General features: G+C 43.9%; 1 protein-coding gene across 2 annotated transcripts in view; it reads right to left on the reverse strand.

The window, feature by feature from the left end:
- Positions 1–7741, reverse strand: part of Cdc27 (cell division cycle 27) — a 72251-nt gene extending 64510 nt beyond the window's left edge. For both annotated transcript variants that reach the window (XM_042672110.1, XM_042672102.1), the window contains exon 1: positions 7483–7741. In XM_042672110.1, coding sequence (XP_042528044.1) covers positions 7483–7509 — 27 coding nt within the window. In that variant the 5' untranslated portion in view covers positions 7510–7741. The remainder of the gene's footprint in view (positions 1–7482) is intronic.
- Positions 7742–15745: the final 8004 nt, after the last annotated feature.

Consider the following 15745-nt stretch of genomic DNA (forward strand, 5'->3'; position numbering starts at 1 on the left):
GGACAAAGCCCAGGTACCTGAGTTCAAGGCCCAGGACCGGCAAAAAGGAAAAAGAAATGAAGGAATTGTGGTTCAAGTCAGAGTACCTGCCTAGCAAGCCCTGAGTTCAAACAGAAAGTGAAGCTAAATAAACAAAAGAAAAAAAGTATATTCAAAATCTGTACCTTTTCTGATATAAAAATCAAGCTTTGAGCCAGGCACTGGTGGCTCATGCCTATAATCCTAGCAACTCAGGAGGCCGAGATCTGAGGACTGTGGTTCAAAGCCAGCCCAGACTGAAAAATCCATGAGACTCATATCTCCAATTAACCACCAGAAAACCAGAAGTGGTGCTGTGGCCAAAGTGGTAGAGTGCTAGCCTTGAGCTGAAGAGCTCAGGGTCAGCATCCAGGCCCAGAGTTCAAGCCCCACAACCAATGGGAGCAGGGTATGTGTGTGTGTGTGTGTGTGTGTGTGTGTGTGTGTGTGTGCGCGTGCGTGCGTGGGTGCGTGCGTGCGTGTGTGTGTGTGTGTGTGTAAAAATCAAGCTTGCTCAGAACATCATTCCTTTATTAATAATTAACATACATCCCAGAAGTTAAACCTGCCACTAAAGAGAATCCATACAGTTTTTATCCCTAATCTGGGCAGTTATCTCTGAATGCCTAAGTGACAATGCCTTTCTTAGTGGATATAGACATGGAATGGACTGTTCTCTAAGGTACTACAAATTCATAGCTGATGAGGAGCAGAGAGCTAAGCTCAGCTCCCAGGTTATTCATCTCTCTCTCTGCCTAACTGATGATGAGGGCCTACCCCTAAAACAACAGCACTCAGCGTACCTCTTCTAGAGTTACACAAATTAAAGCCAGATGGATGAAATGCTGCTAAAAGAAAGTTAGGAAGCAAAGTAACAACAGTCCTTCTCTCTTGTCCTCCAAGAAAATGTTAAGGAGAAATACACTGATTTAATTAACAACTTAGTCTTTGTTTGCATTAACTTGTACTCAGACTTAAAAATGTAACTACTATAAATTGTTTTGTCTTAGTATATCAGCTGGCCCAAATGCCAATAGGGCCAAAATTAAGAAACCCTGATCTATATTCCCATGTAGCTGGGTTATTCTACTAGTTTCTCTCTCTACCCCCTATCTCTTCTCTCCTAGCCAATACCACCAGATTTGATATTCCCAAAACACTGCTTACATTACATAATTCTATTCAAAAACTCTCCTCAGATGGGTGTGGCCTGTAATTCCAGCATCCGGGAAACAAGAGAATCTAGTTTGAGGCCAGTCTGAGCTACACAGGAGACACCCTCAAAAAAACAAAGACTGAGCCAGGCGCCAATGGCTAATGCATGTAATCCTAGCTACTCAGGAGGCTGAGAACTGAGGATCACGGTTCAAAGCCAGCCCAAGCAGCAAAATCCATAAGACTCATCGCTATTAAACTACTCAAGAAAGCTGGAAGTGGTACTGTGGGCTCCAAGTGGTAGAGCACTAGCCTTGTTCAAAAGAAGCTCAGGGACAGCACCCAGGCCCTGAATTCAAGCCCCAGGACTGGCAACAAACAAACCCAGAGGTTATATAGCATGCATAAAGCCTATGTTCAATCTCTAGCACTGCAACACAAGATGAAACAAGAATAACAAAACAAAAAACTCCTCTTTTATCCAATAATGGTGATTCATTACCAATACATTCAATCTAAAGTTCTCAGCTTATATGTTAAGTTACTTCAACCTGATTTTACCTGGCTATTAAAATCTTCCTCTTCCTGGCTAGAATTCTCATTCTGGCCAAGAGTATAGCATTTTACTATTTTCTTCTTCCTAAATGTATGTTCTCATCTCTGGCTCGAGGCATGGTTCAAGAGGTATAGTGCCTTACTAGGAAGCACAGGGTCCTTAGTTCAAATTACCTAACACACACACACACACACTCTCTCTCTCTCTCTCTCTCTCTCTCTCTCTTTCTTGTGCTTTTGCTCATGTGGTTTCATGCCAAGAATATTCTCTCTCTTCTCTCACAATCCAAACTCTTCCATCTTCTTAAGTTTTAAGTTCTACTCCAAGAGTACAACTTTCCATTTCCATGTATAATCAAATATATACTCAGTGTAACATTCAATTTTTTTTTTCTGTGAAATTTTATCTTCCTAGCAAGACACATAAAATTAGGAGGGTTTTTTTTTGTCATTTATTTTTAAGGATTAAGAGTCATATCGCTATACTTTTACTTGGTATTCTCACAAATATCTCCAACATACTTCGTTCAAACAAAATTTTTGTGTGTGTGTGCTGGTTCTGAACTTTGAATTCAGAATGCTGCCCCTTAGCTCAAGGCTAGTACCCTACCACTTGAACCACAACTCCACTTCTGGCTTTTTTGGTGGCTAACTGGAGATCAGCCACAGGGGCTTTTCCTGTCTGGGCTGGCTTCCAACCTTGATCCTCAGAGCTCAGCCTCCTAAGTAGCTAGGATTACAGACCTGAACTACTGGCACCTGGCTAAAACAGAATTCTTAACTGTCCTATTTCAAATTTAGCCTGACCTTGCTAGGCAGAAAATAATTAATTTCTAAATGGCACTACCACAATTAAATCAAGGCAGTCATTCATGATATGCTCCCTATCAAACAATTCCTCAAATATTTCTTGAATTTCTGCTTCTAAATTATTTCTTGAAATCTACTCGTCCCTACTCTACTGCTACTTGAGACTTACTACTTTGCCTTTAAGATTATTGTTTTTGCTCTTGCCCACCACTTACCATAGCACTTCCCAAACAGCAAAGTATGCTACTTTTTTGTTGTTGTTGTTGTCAGTCATAGGGCTTGAACTCTGGGCCTGGGTGCTGTCCCTCAGCTCTTCAGCTCAAGCCTAGTGCTCTATCACTTGAGCCTCAGTGCCACTTTCATTTTTCTGGTGGTTTAATTGGAGATAAGAGTCTCACAGACTTCTGGCTAGGGCTGGCTTTGAACTGAGATCCTCAGGTCTCAGCCTCCTGAGTAGCTAGGATTACAGGTGTGAGCCACTGTCCCCTACCCCCATGTATGTTACTTTTTGAAACAATGTTACAAACCACCAATGGACACTTTATTCCAAGCCACCAGTAGTTCTTCATGATCCAAAGATTCTCAAAGATATTGTATATACATAGTAATATAGTACCCAATTACAACTTCATCCAACATTTCCAATTGTGAAATCTTATTCTTAGAAGTAATTGGTAAATGTTTATAAAATGACTGCTTTTTTTTTTTATGTTTAGGCAGGATCTTGCTATGTAGGCCAGGACAGCTTCAAACTCAACACCCTCCTGCCTTGGCCACTGGAGTGTTGGGATTACAGTTGTTTGCAACCATACCAGGCTGCCTCTTCTAAAAAGAACAATTTTCAGCTGGGCGCCAGTGGCTCAAGCCCGTAATCCTACCTACTCAGGGGGCTGAGATCTGAGGATTGCAGTTCAAAGCCATCTGGGCAGGAAAGAGTGTGAGAATCTTATCTCCAATTTATCACCAAAAAAGCTGGAATTGGAGCTGTGGCTCAAGTCGTAACATGCTAGCCCTGAACACAAAAAGCTCAGGGACCACTAGTGTCCAGGCCATGAGTTCAAGCCCAAGGTAGTGGTCATGCAATTTCTATTCAAAGTAGCCCAGGCAAAAAAGTTAAGAGACCTCAACTCAACAAGGAGGCATAGGTAGGAAATGGAGGTTCAAGGCTGGCCTGGACACAAAAGTGTTAGCATCTATACAAAATGTAACTAAACAAAGAAAAAAAGCAAAACGAAAAAAACCCTGAAAGCACTAAGAGGTAAGGCTCAAGTGGTGACTGCTGGCCTAGCAGTCAAGATCCTGAGTTCAGTTCCTAGGACCACAAAACAAAGCATAACAAAACCCAAAGAACTAATTTTTCAAGTTACTTTTTAAGAACATTCAAATTAACACTGACTCAGGTCATTTAGGCCAGAGTGTGTTCCTCAATAGTCGCTATTAAACATAAAGTAGGTGAGAGAACTTGTCTCCAGATATGATTTGTATAAAGATACAAATGCAAAATATTACTTGTCTATGAGAGGTAATTTGGGAAGAGGCTTGTATTTAAAGCATATATGGCATATCACACTGGCTATTCCATTATAAGACTTCAAATCTTTTTTTCTGTCAACTTTTTCCTATGCCTAGTAATACCACAATCCTGAGGCATTCCAAGAAAGGAAGCAATTTTCCAACTTACTCTCATTCTTTTTCAAATTCATGGAACCAGTCACATGTTTATACACTGCCTTACTGAACTATCACATTTTTAAGTCTTTCTTATTAATTATTTCCCATTTTCTTAGTACTGTCTCCCACTGCCTACTGTTTTTTGTTTTGTTTTGGCCAGTACTGGAGCTTGAACTCAGGACCTGGGCACTGTCCCCTAGCCTTATCACTCAAGGCTAGTGCTCTACCACTTGAGCCACAGCATCGCTTCTGGCTTTTTCTATGTATTTGGTACTGAGGAATCCAACCCCAGGGCTTCATGCTTGCATGCTAGGGAAGCACTGTACCCACTAAGCCACATTCCCAGCCCCCTACTCTGTGGTGTGTGTGTGTGTGTGTGTGTGTGTGGTGTGTGTGTGTGTGTGTGTGTGTGTGTGTGGTGTGTGTGTGTGTTGTGTGTGTGTGTGTGTGTGTGTGTGTGTGTGTGTGTGTGTGTGTGTGTGGTGTGTGTGTGTGTGTGTGTGTGTGAAGCGCTCAGATTACAGGGGAGCTACAATGCCTGAATTGAAAAAAAAGTTGCTACTAATATTCTCACCTACTTATATCCCAAAACTTCTTACCATCCTACAATCTAGTGAAAAATACAATGGAGAGGGGAGCAAATTTAACTTTTTAAAATATCAAGTGTATTAAAAATATTAAATGTATTACTTTTAAGAGGACTTTATTTTGTTTTTTGGGTTTTTTTGTTTGTTTTTTGCCGGTCATGGGGCCTGAACTCTGGGTCTGGGCGCTGTCCCTCAGCTCGTCAGCTCAAGGCTAGTGCTCTACCACTGGAGCCACAGCGCCACTTCCTGCTTTTTCTGTTTATGTGGTGCTGAGGAATCGAACCCAGGGCCTCATGCTTGCAAGGCATTGCACTCTACCGCTGAGCTACCTTCCCAGCCCCTTAAGAGGACTTTAAATGGTGGTTATATGTCCTCAGTGCAACCACTTTATCACTGAAAAAGATTTTTTTGGGCCAGAAAGACAATAGAATCACTGAGAAAATTTCAAAAACATGAAATAGAAATTAAACAGCTTGAGGAATCTCTCTTTTTTTTTTTTTTTGCCAGTCGTGGGCCTGAACTCTGGGCCTGGGCACTGTCCCTTAGCTCTTCAGTATAAGGCTAGCACTCTACCACTTGAGCCACAGTACCACTTCTGGTGTTCTCTGCTTATGTGGTCTGAGGAATTGAACCCAGGGCCTCATTCTTGCAAGGCAAGCACTTTACCACTGAGCCAACTTCCCAGCCCCTCTCTTCACCTATTTAATCTCATGTTAGGCCTCAAAGTTTTCTCTACCAGTATGAGAAATTTGGACAGAAAGAAACACAGCTTTGGCTGGGCTCCGGTGGCTCACTCCTATAATCCTAGCTACTCAGGTGGCTGAGATCTGAGGAGCACAGTTCAAAGCCAGCCCAGGCAGTAAAGTCCGTGAGACTCTTACTGCCAATAAACCACTCAGAAAACCAGAAGTGGCACAGTGGCTCAAGTGGTAGAGCACTAGCCTTGAGCTGAAGAGCTGGGGACACCATTCAGGCCCAGAGTTCAAGCCTCATGACAGACAAAAAAAAGAAACACAGCTTTGGAAGGACTGATCCAACTTATAAATGGGTAAATTTCCCAAGATAACAACCCTTCCTTATATTTCCAAATATGTTCCATGTGAACAGCTGGAGACCATGCCAAACCAGGAGAAATGAGTATTTCGGTGCTGTTACAAAAAATGAAGGCCCTATGGAAGCAGAGATTATTAAAACATTTACTATTTTCTATCTCAGGCCTATTTAGGCAATCCGAGGGAATTTCTAAAAATTGCAGTGCTGGGGCTGGGAAGGTGGCTCAGTGGTTAGAGCACTTGCCTTGCATGCCTGAGGCCCTGGGTTCGATTCCTCAGCACCACAAAAAGCAAAAAAAAAAAAAAAAAATCCGGACGTGGCGCTGTGGCTCAAGTGGTAGAGTGCTAGCCCTTGAGCTGAGAGCTGAGGGACAGTGCCCAGGCTCAGAGTTCAGGCCCCACGACCGTCCCCTCATCCCCCCAAAAAGAAAAAAAAAAATTGCAGTGCTTTATAACTTAAAATAAAGTTCAGGAGTTGGGAATGTGGCTTAGTGGTATGGTAGTGTGCTTGCCTAGCATGCATGAAGCCCTGGGTTCGATTCTCAGTACCACATAAACAACTAAATAAATAAAGTTCAGAACACAATGATTACAGTTGATGGATATCAACTTTTCCCAAAGATACAGAGATCAGAGTGGGCTCAAAGTCTCCCAAGGGACTTACGGGTTCCGTTTCCTTCAGATGGCAGGAGGGAAAACGTCTTGGCACTGCACTATACACCTAAAATCCAATAAGGTTTCTTCCCCGACAACAGAATACAGCACGTCAAAGCATGCCTTGGTGTGGGTAGAGCCAATTAAATGGATGGAAAAGCATTGTTTGTCTTACGTTTCCAGACTGCCTTATAAACATGTACAATAAAATAATCTTGATCCCCATCCACAGGCAATGGAAAAACCCAGATTTGCTCTTTTCACACACATCACCACCACCATCACCATCACCACCACCACCAACCCCCCCCCCACCCCCGCCCTTAGTTCAGGTGCTGGCACCTCAGCACTGATCTTTAGGAGTTCTCTCAGATCATTAATGTACAACGGGAAATCCACTGGGCGATAAAGGCAACACGAGAGAAGGCTAGAAAAGTCTGCTACCAAAATAGAAATTCGGATTAACACCGAGTCTCGATAACCACTTTCTCTACCCTTTCACAGAAAAAAACCAAAAACACAAACAGAAAACACACACACAAAATTTCCCTCGCAAACTCGTGTCCCACCACCATCAAGATGGAACCAACTCGGTTCAAATGCGTATCCTTGTCAGCCCTGAGACAAGAGGACATTTGGGGCGCCCTTCCGGCCCCTCACTCCCACACCGACCAGGGCCCAGATGAGGGGAGGACCCTAGACGAACAGGAGGGGCTGGGGTTGTGGCGAGCCCCGACGGAAAACAAGCGATTACTGACGAGCCCCACTCACACCGAGGGGAAGCGGTAACGCGGGGGCCAGGGACAACACGGCTTAGTGGGCGGCCAAGGCCTCGGGCACAGACGAAAAACAGGCCGGACCCGCAGAAGGGGAGGCGGGAGAAGCAGCCAGGCCTAGGCCGCACCAGGCCGCCAAGTGGCTAAACGCTGCTTGCCGACCGAGGCTTCGCGCGAAGCCTCCGAGACGGAGGTTATGGTTACCTGCACGGGTTCCTGCAGCACGGTCATCCTAGCGGCTCAGGCCCACTTTCTGCAGTGCCTCAGGCACTCCCACCGTAGCGGCTCGGCTCGGCCAGCCCCGGCTCATTTAAACTCACCAGCGACCGTTACCGGGGGATGGGGAGGCCGAGCGATAGCCGAATACCTCCGAGCGGGTGACGGAAAAACCCGAAATGGAGCGCTCTAAGCGAGAGCTAGACGGAAAAGGTCCGAAGGACCGCGGAAATATCCGAAGTGAGTCGGGGGGAGGAGGTGGACCGTTGCCCGGAAATTGTCGAGGATTACCGGAAACTATCGAGTTTGGACCAATCAGGACGTTGCTCTTCCCAGGCACGCCTTCACTCACGCACGCCACGCCCAATCGGCCACGCTAACTATTGGGCCACGCCCAATCGCCAACTAGCACGCTGGGCGTGGCCCGACGGAGTGGGCGGGAGCGTTACGTGGCAGAACTGCCATCTGGGTTCGCTGCTCCGCCTTTCTGGACAAATTGATGCATAGTAAAATGAGCAAAGGGTAAAACTTTAGAGTTTTGGGGCTGACTTGAATCAAAAGTATTTATCCTTTGTGTTTAGATTTTTATCAGTTCCAGAAGTTCCTTCCAGGGCTCCAAGGAAACTCAGGGGATATTTATTTGGAAGGATTGCCAGCTCTGAAAACATGTATTAAAGCCAGTCCTCGAGTCTATTTAAAAGAAAAACTGTAACAACAACAACAACAACAAACATACTATGTTGTGTGCTATGCGAAGCTAATTGGGATTACGACAAAGTAAAAATAAAGATTTAAACTAGGCTTTGAAGGATGAGTAGAATCAGAAGAAAAGTGAAGACAGAAGAGAGGTCGGGAGAGTTAAGGTATTATTTCCGGAAAGATTGCTGTGAACGTTGCTTGGGCCTCTCATTTTTTGAATGAGTTTTCTTTTTTAAATTGTCGGTCGTGGGGCGTGAACTCGGCCTGGGCGCTGTCCCTCAGTTCTTCAGCTCAAGGCTAGCGTTCTACCACTTGAGCCACAGTGCCACTTCCAGTTTTCCTGCCCGGGCTGGCTTTGAGCTGCGATCCTCACACCTCAGCCTCCTGAGTAGCTAGGATTACAAGCGTGAGCTCCCAGTTTTCTTTATTATCATTTAACTTGTTGAAACTTTAAAAGTTGTCTGCATTTGGGTAAGGGTTGGGAACTTTGTCATGAAATAGTGCTTACCCCAAATTCTCTACGCGAGAATTCCCTGCTCTTCTTCTTTGTGTCCAGTGTTCTTCTCTGTCGACCTTTAAGGTCCTTGACATGTGATTTATAGCAATGGCAATCTCTGACAGTGACCTGATAGGGGAAAAAAGTTCAGATATGCTTTGAGCAAGGATTGAAGTCTACAACTCAGGTCTTAGGCAGAAAGTCAGTACGTGGGTCCTTGCGGAAGAACTTGCCTGGTCTTTCCACTTATGGCTCTCCAGTCTAGACTTTGCCTGTAGACATTTTTGGCCAACAGACACTGAAGGCCTTTCTTGCTATTGGCAGTGTTTGTGGTTCTAAAGAGCTTTCCCTCCAACTCCCACTTTATGGAACAGAAAGTACTTTTTTTCTACATAGCATATTTTGGTCTCACCACTACCAGGACAAATTATCCTATTCATGGTTTATACTGAATCTGCAAACTACTGATACTATTTTTCCATAACCACTAGTGGTTGGAAGAGGTATCCAGCCAGTTTTATTTATTGAAACAAATCTTTTGCCAGATTCTACCTCCTCCATAGACAGGATCAAATATATAGAGGATGCTTTAAACATACCTTCTAGATGGTTAGGAAGCCTTATTTATACGTATTACTCTTTGGTTCTAAAGTGATTTCCATTTATTCTTTGTGTGTGGGGGGGGGGGGGTGCCAGTCCTGGGGCTTGAACTCAGGGCCTGGGCATTGTCCCTGAGATTTATTTTTTGCTCAAGACTAATGTTCTGCCACTTGAGCCACAGCTCCACTTCTAGCTTTTTGGTGATTAATTTGAAATAAGAGTCTCATGGACATGCTGCCCGAGCTGACTTCCAACTGTGATCCTCAGCCTCCTGAATAGCTAGCGTTATAGGAATGAGCCATCAGTGCTTGGCTTCCCCATATTTATTATTATTATTATTTTTGTCAGTCATGGGGCCTGAACTCTGAGCCTGGGCGCTGTCCCTCAGCTCTTCAGCTCAAGGCACTCTACCATTTGAGCCACGGTGCCACTTCTGGCTTTTTCTGCTTTTGTGGTGCTGAGGAATCGAACCCAGGGGCTCATGCATGCAAGGCAAGCACTCTACCACTGAGCTATCTTCCCAGCACGTGTGTGTGCTCGCTCCCCCTCCCTCTCCCTCTCCCTCTCCCTCTCCCTCTCCAGCACTGGCTCTTGCTCACCCTCTCTCTCCCCTGTCCTCTGTCCCCTGTCCCCTCTCTCTCTCTCTCTCTCTCTCTCTCTCTCTCTCTCTCTCTCTCTCTCTCTCTGTTGTGGGACTTGACTCTGGACCTGGGCACTGTCCCTGAGCTCTTCAGCTCAAGACTAGTGCTCTACCACTTGAGCCCAGTGCCACTTCCAGTTTTCTGGTGGTTTATTGGAGATAAAAGTCTCAAGGGCTTTCCTGCCCATGCTAGCTTTGAAATGCAGATCCTTAGATCTCCATCTCCTGAGTAGTTTGTATTACAGGCATGAGCCACGGGCTCCTGGCCTCAAGCCTTAATATTATGTCCTCAGAGTAGTCCTTGTTCTTATTTAGATTATTGACTCCTTGTAGCATAAAGTGTATGGCAATTTTAATTTTTTTATACTTTTTTTTTTTTTTTTGCCTGTGATGGGCGTGAACTCAGAGCCTGAGCACTGTCTCTGAGCTTCCTTTTTTTTTTTTTTTTGGGTCCAGTTGGGGGCCTGAACTCTGGGCCTGGGCGCTGTCCCTCAGCTCTTCAGCTCAAGGCTAGCGCTCTACCACTTGAGCCACAGCGCCACTTCCGGCTTTTTTCTTTTTGCTTATATGGTGCTGAGGAATCGAACCCAGGGCCTCAGGCTTGCAAGGCAAGCGCTCTACCACTGAGCCACCTTCCCAGCCCATCTCTGAGCTTCTTTTGCTCAAGGCTAGCACTCTACCACGTGAGGTACAGAGCCACTTCAGACTTTTTTTGTTTATGTGGTACTGAGGAATCAAACCCAGGGCTTCATGCATGCTAGGCAAACACTCTACCACTGAGCCACAGTCCCAGCCAGGCAACTTGAATTTTACATAAACTCCGTGAGGGGAGAGACTTTGGCTCATCACCTCAGAGTCTTGCCTTGCATGCATGAGGGACCTGGATTCGATTCCTCAGCACCACATAAGCAGAAAAAAAAGCCAGAAGTGGCGCTGAGGCTCAAGTGGTAGAATGCTAGCCTTGAGCTGAAGAGCTGAGGAACAATGCCCAGGACCAGAGTTCAGGACCCACAACCAAACAAAAAAACTATTGTACAAATGTTAAAATATTATAAATATATAAATATTTTTGGAATCTCTGATTATTTAATGACTTGACTACTTAATTTTATCTCTTACCAATCCAAACTTGATGCTCTGTGTTGTCTTGTGTTTTATGTATTTGCTGTGTTGTCTAGGCTGACTTGCAATTCTAGATTCCCTTGTCTCAGCCTTCTGAGTGCTGGAATTACAGGTATGTACTACCACAACCAGCTATTTGATACTATTTTGATTCTTCATTGGATCCAGAGTTGATGTTGATCCATCACATAAGACCTTAAGGGACTTAACCAATGTGGCTTTCCCTGGCTGCCTAAGGGTATACTGCCACCATGAACCACTACCAACTATCCTGATCAGGGAGATCAACATGACTAATCTAGTACTTCAAAGGAAATAAATGATCATTAATATTCTTCACTCAGGTAAGGGAATAGGATTTAGGACAAATTTTGGGAAAATGAAACCAAAATGTAGAAGATCACATCAGATGTGGGTTTTTGTTTTTGTTTTTGTGTGTGTGTGTGTATGGTGGTAGGGGTCATGAAGCTTGAACTGAGGGCACTGTCCATGAGCATTTTTGCTCAAGGCTAACATTCTATACTTGAACCAAAGCTTCACTGTTGGCTTGTTGGTGGTTAATTGGAGATGAGACTTTCTGGCCCAGGCTGGCTTTGAACTATGATCCTCAGATCTCAACATCGTGAGTAGTGTAGAATTACAGGTGTGAGAGACCATTACCAATTTTTTTTTTTTTTTGGTCCAGTCGTGGGGCCTGAACTCTGGGCCTGGGCGCTGTCCCTCAGCTCTTCAGCTCAAGGCTAGCACTCTACCACTTGAGTCACAGCGCCACCTCCGGCTTTTTTTTTTCTGCTTATGTGGTGCTGAGGAATCAAACCCAGGGCCTCAAGCATGCAAGGCAAGCGCTCTACCACTGAGCCACCTTCCCAGCCCTTACAATCCCTTTTGGTAGAGGCAAGACAACTGGTATGATTCATAATTCCTTGGATTATACAAAAAAAAATCCAAAACCCAAACATAGACATGCAAGACATGAAGTGTATGAGAAGAAAAAGACCTCAAGAAAATAATGAAAGAATGTTAACAGAATTAGGAAAGTCAGGTGACTGCAAATGCCTATGTTGGTACTAGCGAAAAGAAGATAAAGATTTTGCAGTGACTTTATCTGAGTAAATTTTCATAAAAGGCTAATTAAACAATAATTAAAAAAATAGTATACTCTGAGGTAATATACCATTTGAGGTACTGGCTAATATAAAACTACATGCTGAGTGCTAGTGGCTCATGCCTGTAATCAGAGCTACTCAGGAGGTTGAGGTCTGAGGATCGTAGTTCAAGGCTATCCCAGGCAGGAGTGTCTATGAGACTCTTATCTCCAATTAACCACCAGAAAATTGGAAGTGGCATCGTGGCTCAAGTGGTAGAATGCTAGCCTTGAGCTGAAGAGCTCAGGGACAGTGCCCAGCCCAGTTCAAGCCCCATTACCAACCACAACACACACACACACACACACACACACACACACACACACACACACACACACACACACACACACACACACACACGCATTGATAGAGGAAAATCTGTGTTAACTGGCCTAAAATTCAGCAGTCTCAGATGCACAAGAGAAGAAATTAGGCTGGCAGGGGAGTGTAAGTAAGCCAATCAGCTTGTCTGAAAGTGGAGGCTCTGTGAAGTTGTTTGTGATAGTGGTGTTGGGGACAGTAGAGAAATAGCGCTGAGTTGCAGGCTGATGACTTCAGAGTTAATAAAATAGACCTAGGGAGCTGCTGCTGCTGATTGCGCTAGAGAGTGACCTCATGAGAAGGGAATTTGAGAAAGATTATGCTAGCAGCTGAGGATTATGTGAATCGGAGGAGAGAAAACCCAGGGGCTGGGAGTGCTGTAGAGGTTGCTAGGGTGTGTAGGCAGTTCCAAGTGTCCATTTGTTTTAAGGCCCACTCTGAAAAAGAATGGGAAATTAAAACAGGTTCAAGTTATTAAAGTGAAAAATATTCTTATCTTATTCCTTCTCCCAAGGCTTTCAGAATCTAACCAGAAGACTGTTTGCTCTATACACATTTAGAAGTAAAAAAGTACAGTGAATGATCTTCCCTTAGAAGAGCCATATATGCCTGGCTGCTGGATAAAAATAAATCTATTATCTAGAGAGAATGCCCCATCAAATAATAAGCCCTTCATTTCTCCATCTTCTAGCTAGGTTCTAGCCAGCCTTTCATATTGCTAGATAGATTACACAAAAATGGATTAAAGACACCTGGTTTTATTGTCTTGAGTGCATACTATAGTTGCCTTGTAGATTTTGTTTGCATTGCTAATAATATGATTTGAGCTAGAGGATGAGCTGGGTTTGTTTGTTTATGTAGTTACTGTGTGCTGGTACTCAGGACTGAACTCAGGGACCTCATGCCCCTTTGATGGAGCTGGAACCCTACCACTTGCCATTACATCTCCACTTCTGGTTTTTGCTGGTGAACTGGAGATGTGTGTCTCATGGACTTTTTTTTTTCTTTTTTCCTTTTTCTTTTTCTTTGTTGGCCATGGGGCTTGAACTTAGGGCCTGGGCACTGTCCCTGAGCTTCTTTTGCTCAAGGCTAGCACTCTACCAATTGAGCCACAACATCACTTCCAGCCTTTTCTGTTTATGTGGTACTAAGGTCGAACCCAGGGCTTCATGCATGTTAGGCACGCACTCTACTACTAAGCTATATTCCCAGCCATATATCATCTTTACCTATAATACCTAGTACAATATCAATATTATCTAAAGAGTTATTATACTGTATGGTTTAGGGGATAATTATAGAAAGAAAAAGTCTGTACATGTTCAGTACTGATGTAATTTTTTTCCAAGTATTTTTGATCTGGAGTTGATTGAGTCCATAGATGCCAGATCCCAAAGATATAGAGAGGTGGCTAAACAGTTTTGGGCTGCTTTTGATGAGAAATATCTTAAGAGCAAATAGAAAATGTGAAGTTTAAATAATCTGGAAAAGAAGTTGGGCCTTTATTCCAGGCATAGTGGAGCACACTTGTAATTAATCCCTCCACCCTGGAAGCTGAAGCAGGAAGATCATGAGTTCTAAGTCAGTCTGTACTACCTAAGGAGAATATGTCTCAAAAATTTAAAAAAAAGTTGACTTTGACATGCAGTTTCTAAATGGAACTAAATGTGTTTCTTCTATGCAATACTTATATGAAATGTATTCATGATCATGGTATTAAAACTTATATCTGTATCTTCCACACCAGATGGCCAGGGATGGCCTTTTTTTTTTTTTTTTCCATTGTGGGGCTTGAACTCTGGGCCTGGGTGCTGTCCCTGAGTTCTTTAGCTCAGGGCAAGTGCTCTACTACTTGAGCCACAGTGCCACTCCCAGTTTTCTGGTGGTTAATTGGAGATAAGAGTTTCATGGACTTCCCTTGCCCAGGCTGGCTTTGAACCTCCATCCTCAGATCTCAGCCTAGGATTACAGGCATGAGCCACCAGTGCCCAACATAGGGATGGCCTCTTACACATCTTAGTATGAGTATTTGTACACTGTAGGTGCTTATTAAGAGAATAATGTATAGCAAGGAAAGGAAAGTCAGTAGTAAAACTTTTGAGTTCTAAGTGCCACCAAGAAGGCCCAGAGACATGATCACTAACGCTGGCCATAGCAAAGTCATGAGTGGTATGCTAGGAAGGAATACAGAATTCAGGAAGCCAAATGAAATTGGCAGAGGGAAACCAAGATGAGTATCTTTTAGCACTAAAAGTACATCCTCAAAACTTTGGAAAAAGTGCTTGCTAAAGGTTTATGTGTCTTTCTTTTCCTTACTGAGAACACCCAGAACCATCTCTTTAATTAATAGCTCCTTGTTTTCTTGTCCCCTATGGGGCAGGTTTCCCTGTCTCTATGAATCCCTTTCAGCTTTTAATTCACTCTTTTGCCTTAGGTAGTATACTGGGTTCTAGTCTTATGTCTGCCATGATCCACAGTGGACTTTGGGTAAGTTACTCCCTTCTGTCTGGGGAACTATAGTTCCCTGCAGCTCGTAGTATTTGTGCCAGAATGCAGTTTGGCTGACTGGTGAGGATTCTGACTTGCTCTTTGCTAAACACTAGCTGTTTTTCCCTCTGCCCTCTGCTTTAGAACTATGTCTACCTGTAACCCACGTGTTATCAGCCTCCCAGAGTCCTCATCACAAGATGTAGCTCACAGATACAGCACAGAAAGGAGCTTCCAACTATTTAAGCAGTATTGAGTGGATCAACATAGGTCCCCTTCTCCACCTATGCCACAGCAGCCTAGGGAGTAAGGTTTGAGGGGATTATTGAAAATACTCTGACAACCAGGTGCTATCCTCATCCTTGAAATTTGAGTTTTTTTTTTTTTTTAATTTTATTTTATTTTATTTGAGAACATACTGTACAGAGGGGTTACAATTACATGGGCAGAAAAATGCATACATTTCTTACCAAGCATTGCAACCTCCTCCTTTGTTTACCCTTCACCTCCCTTCCCAGCCTCCCCCCTCCCCCCCACCCAATCATACCCCCCCTCCCCCCCCCACCGACATTGTAAAGCTGGTTTTGACATGACATTTTGTACTTCTCATTGTTGCAACAGGTCCACCTGGAAATTTGAGTTTTGAGACCTTTCCTCTTCCCATGTGCCTTCATCTATGAAGTTCTTAAAGACTGAGCGTTAAAGAACATTGAAACTTCTCCCTTCTTTTCTTCCTTCCTC

Source organism: Dipodomys spectabilis, unplaced genomic scaffold (genome assembly GCF_019054845.1).
Source record: "Dipodomys spectabilis isolate Male_0828 unplaced genomic scaffold, ASM1905484v1 ptg000018l, whole genome shotgun sequence".
NCBI lineage: Eukaryota > Metazoa > Chordata > Mammalia > Rodentia > Heteromyidae > Dipodomys > Dipodomys spectabilis.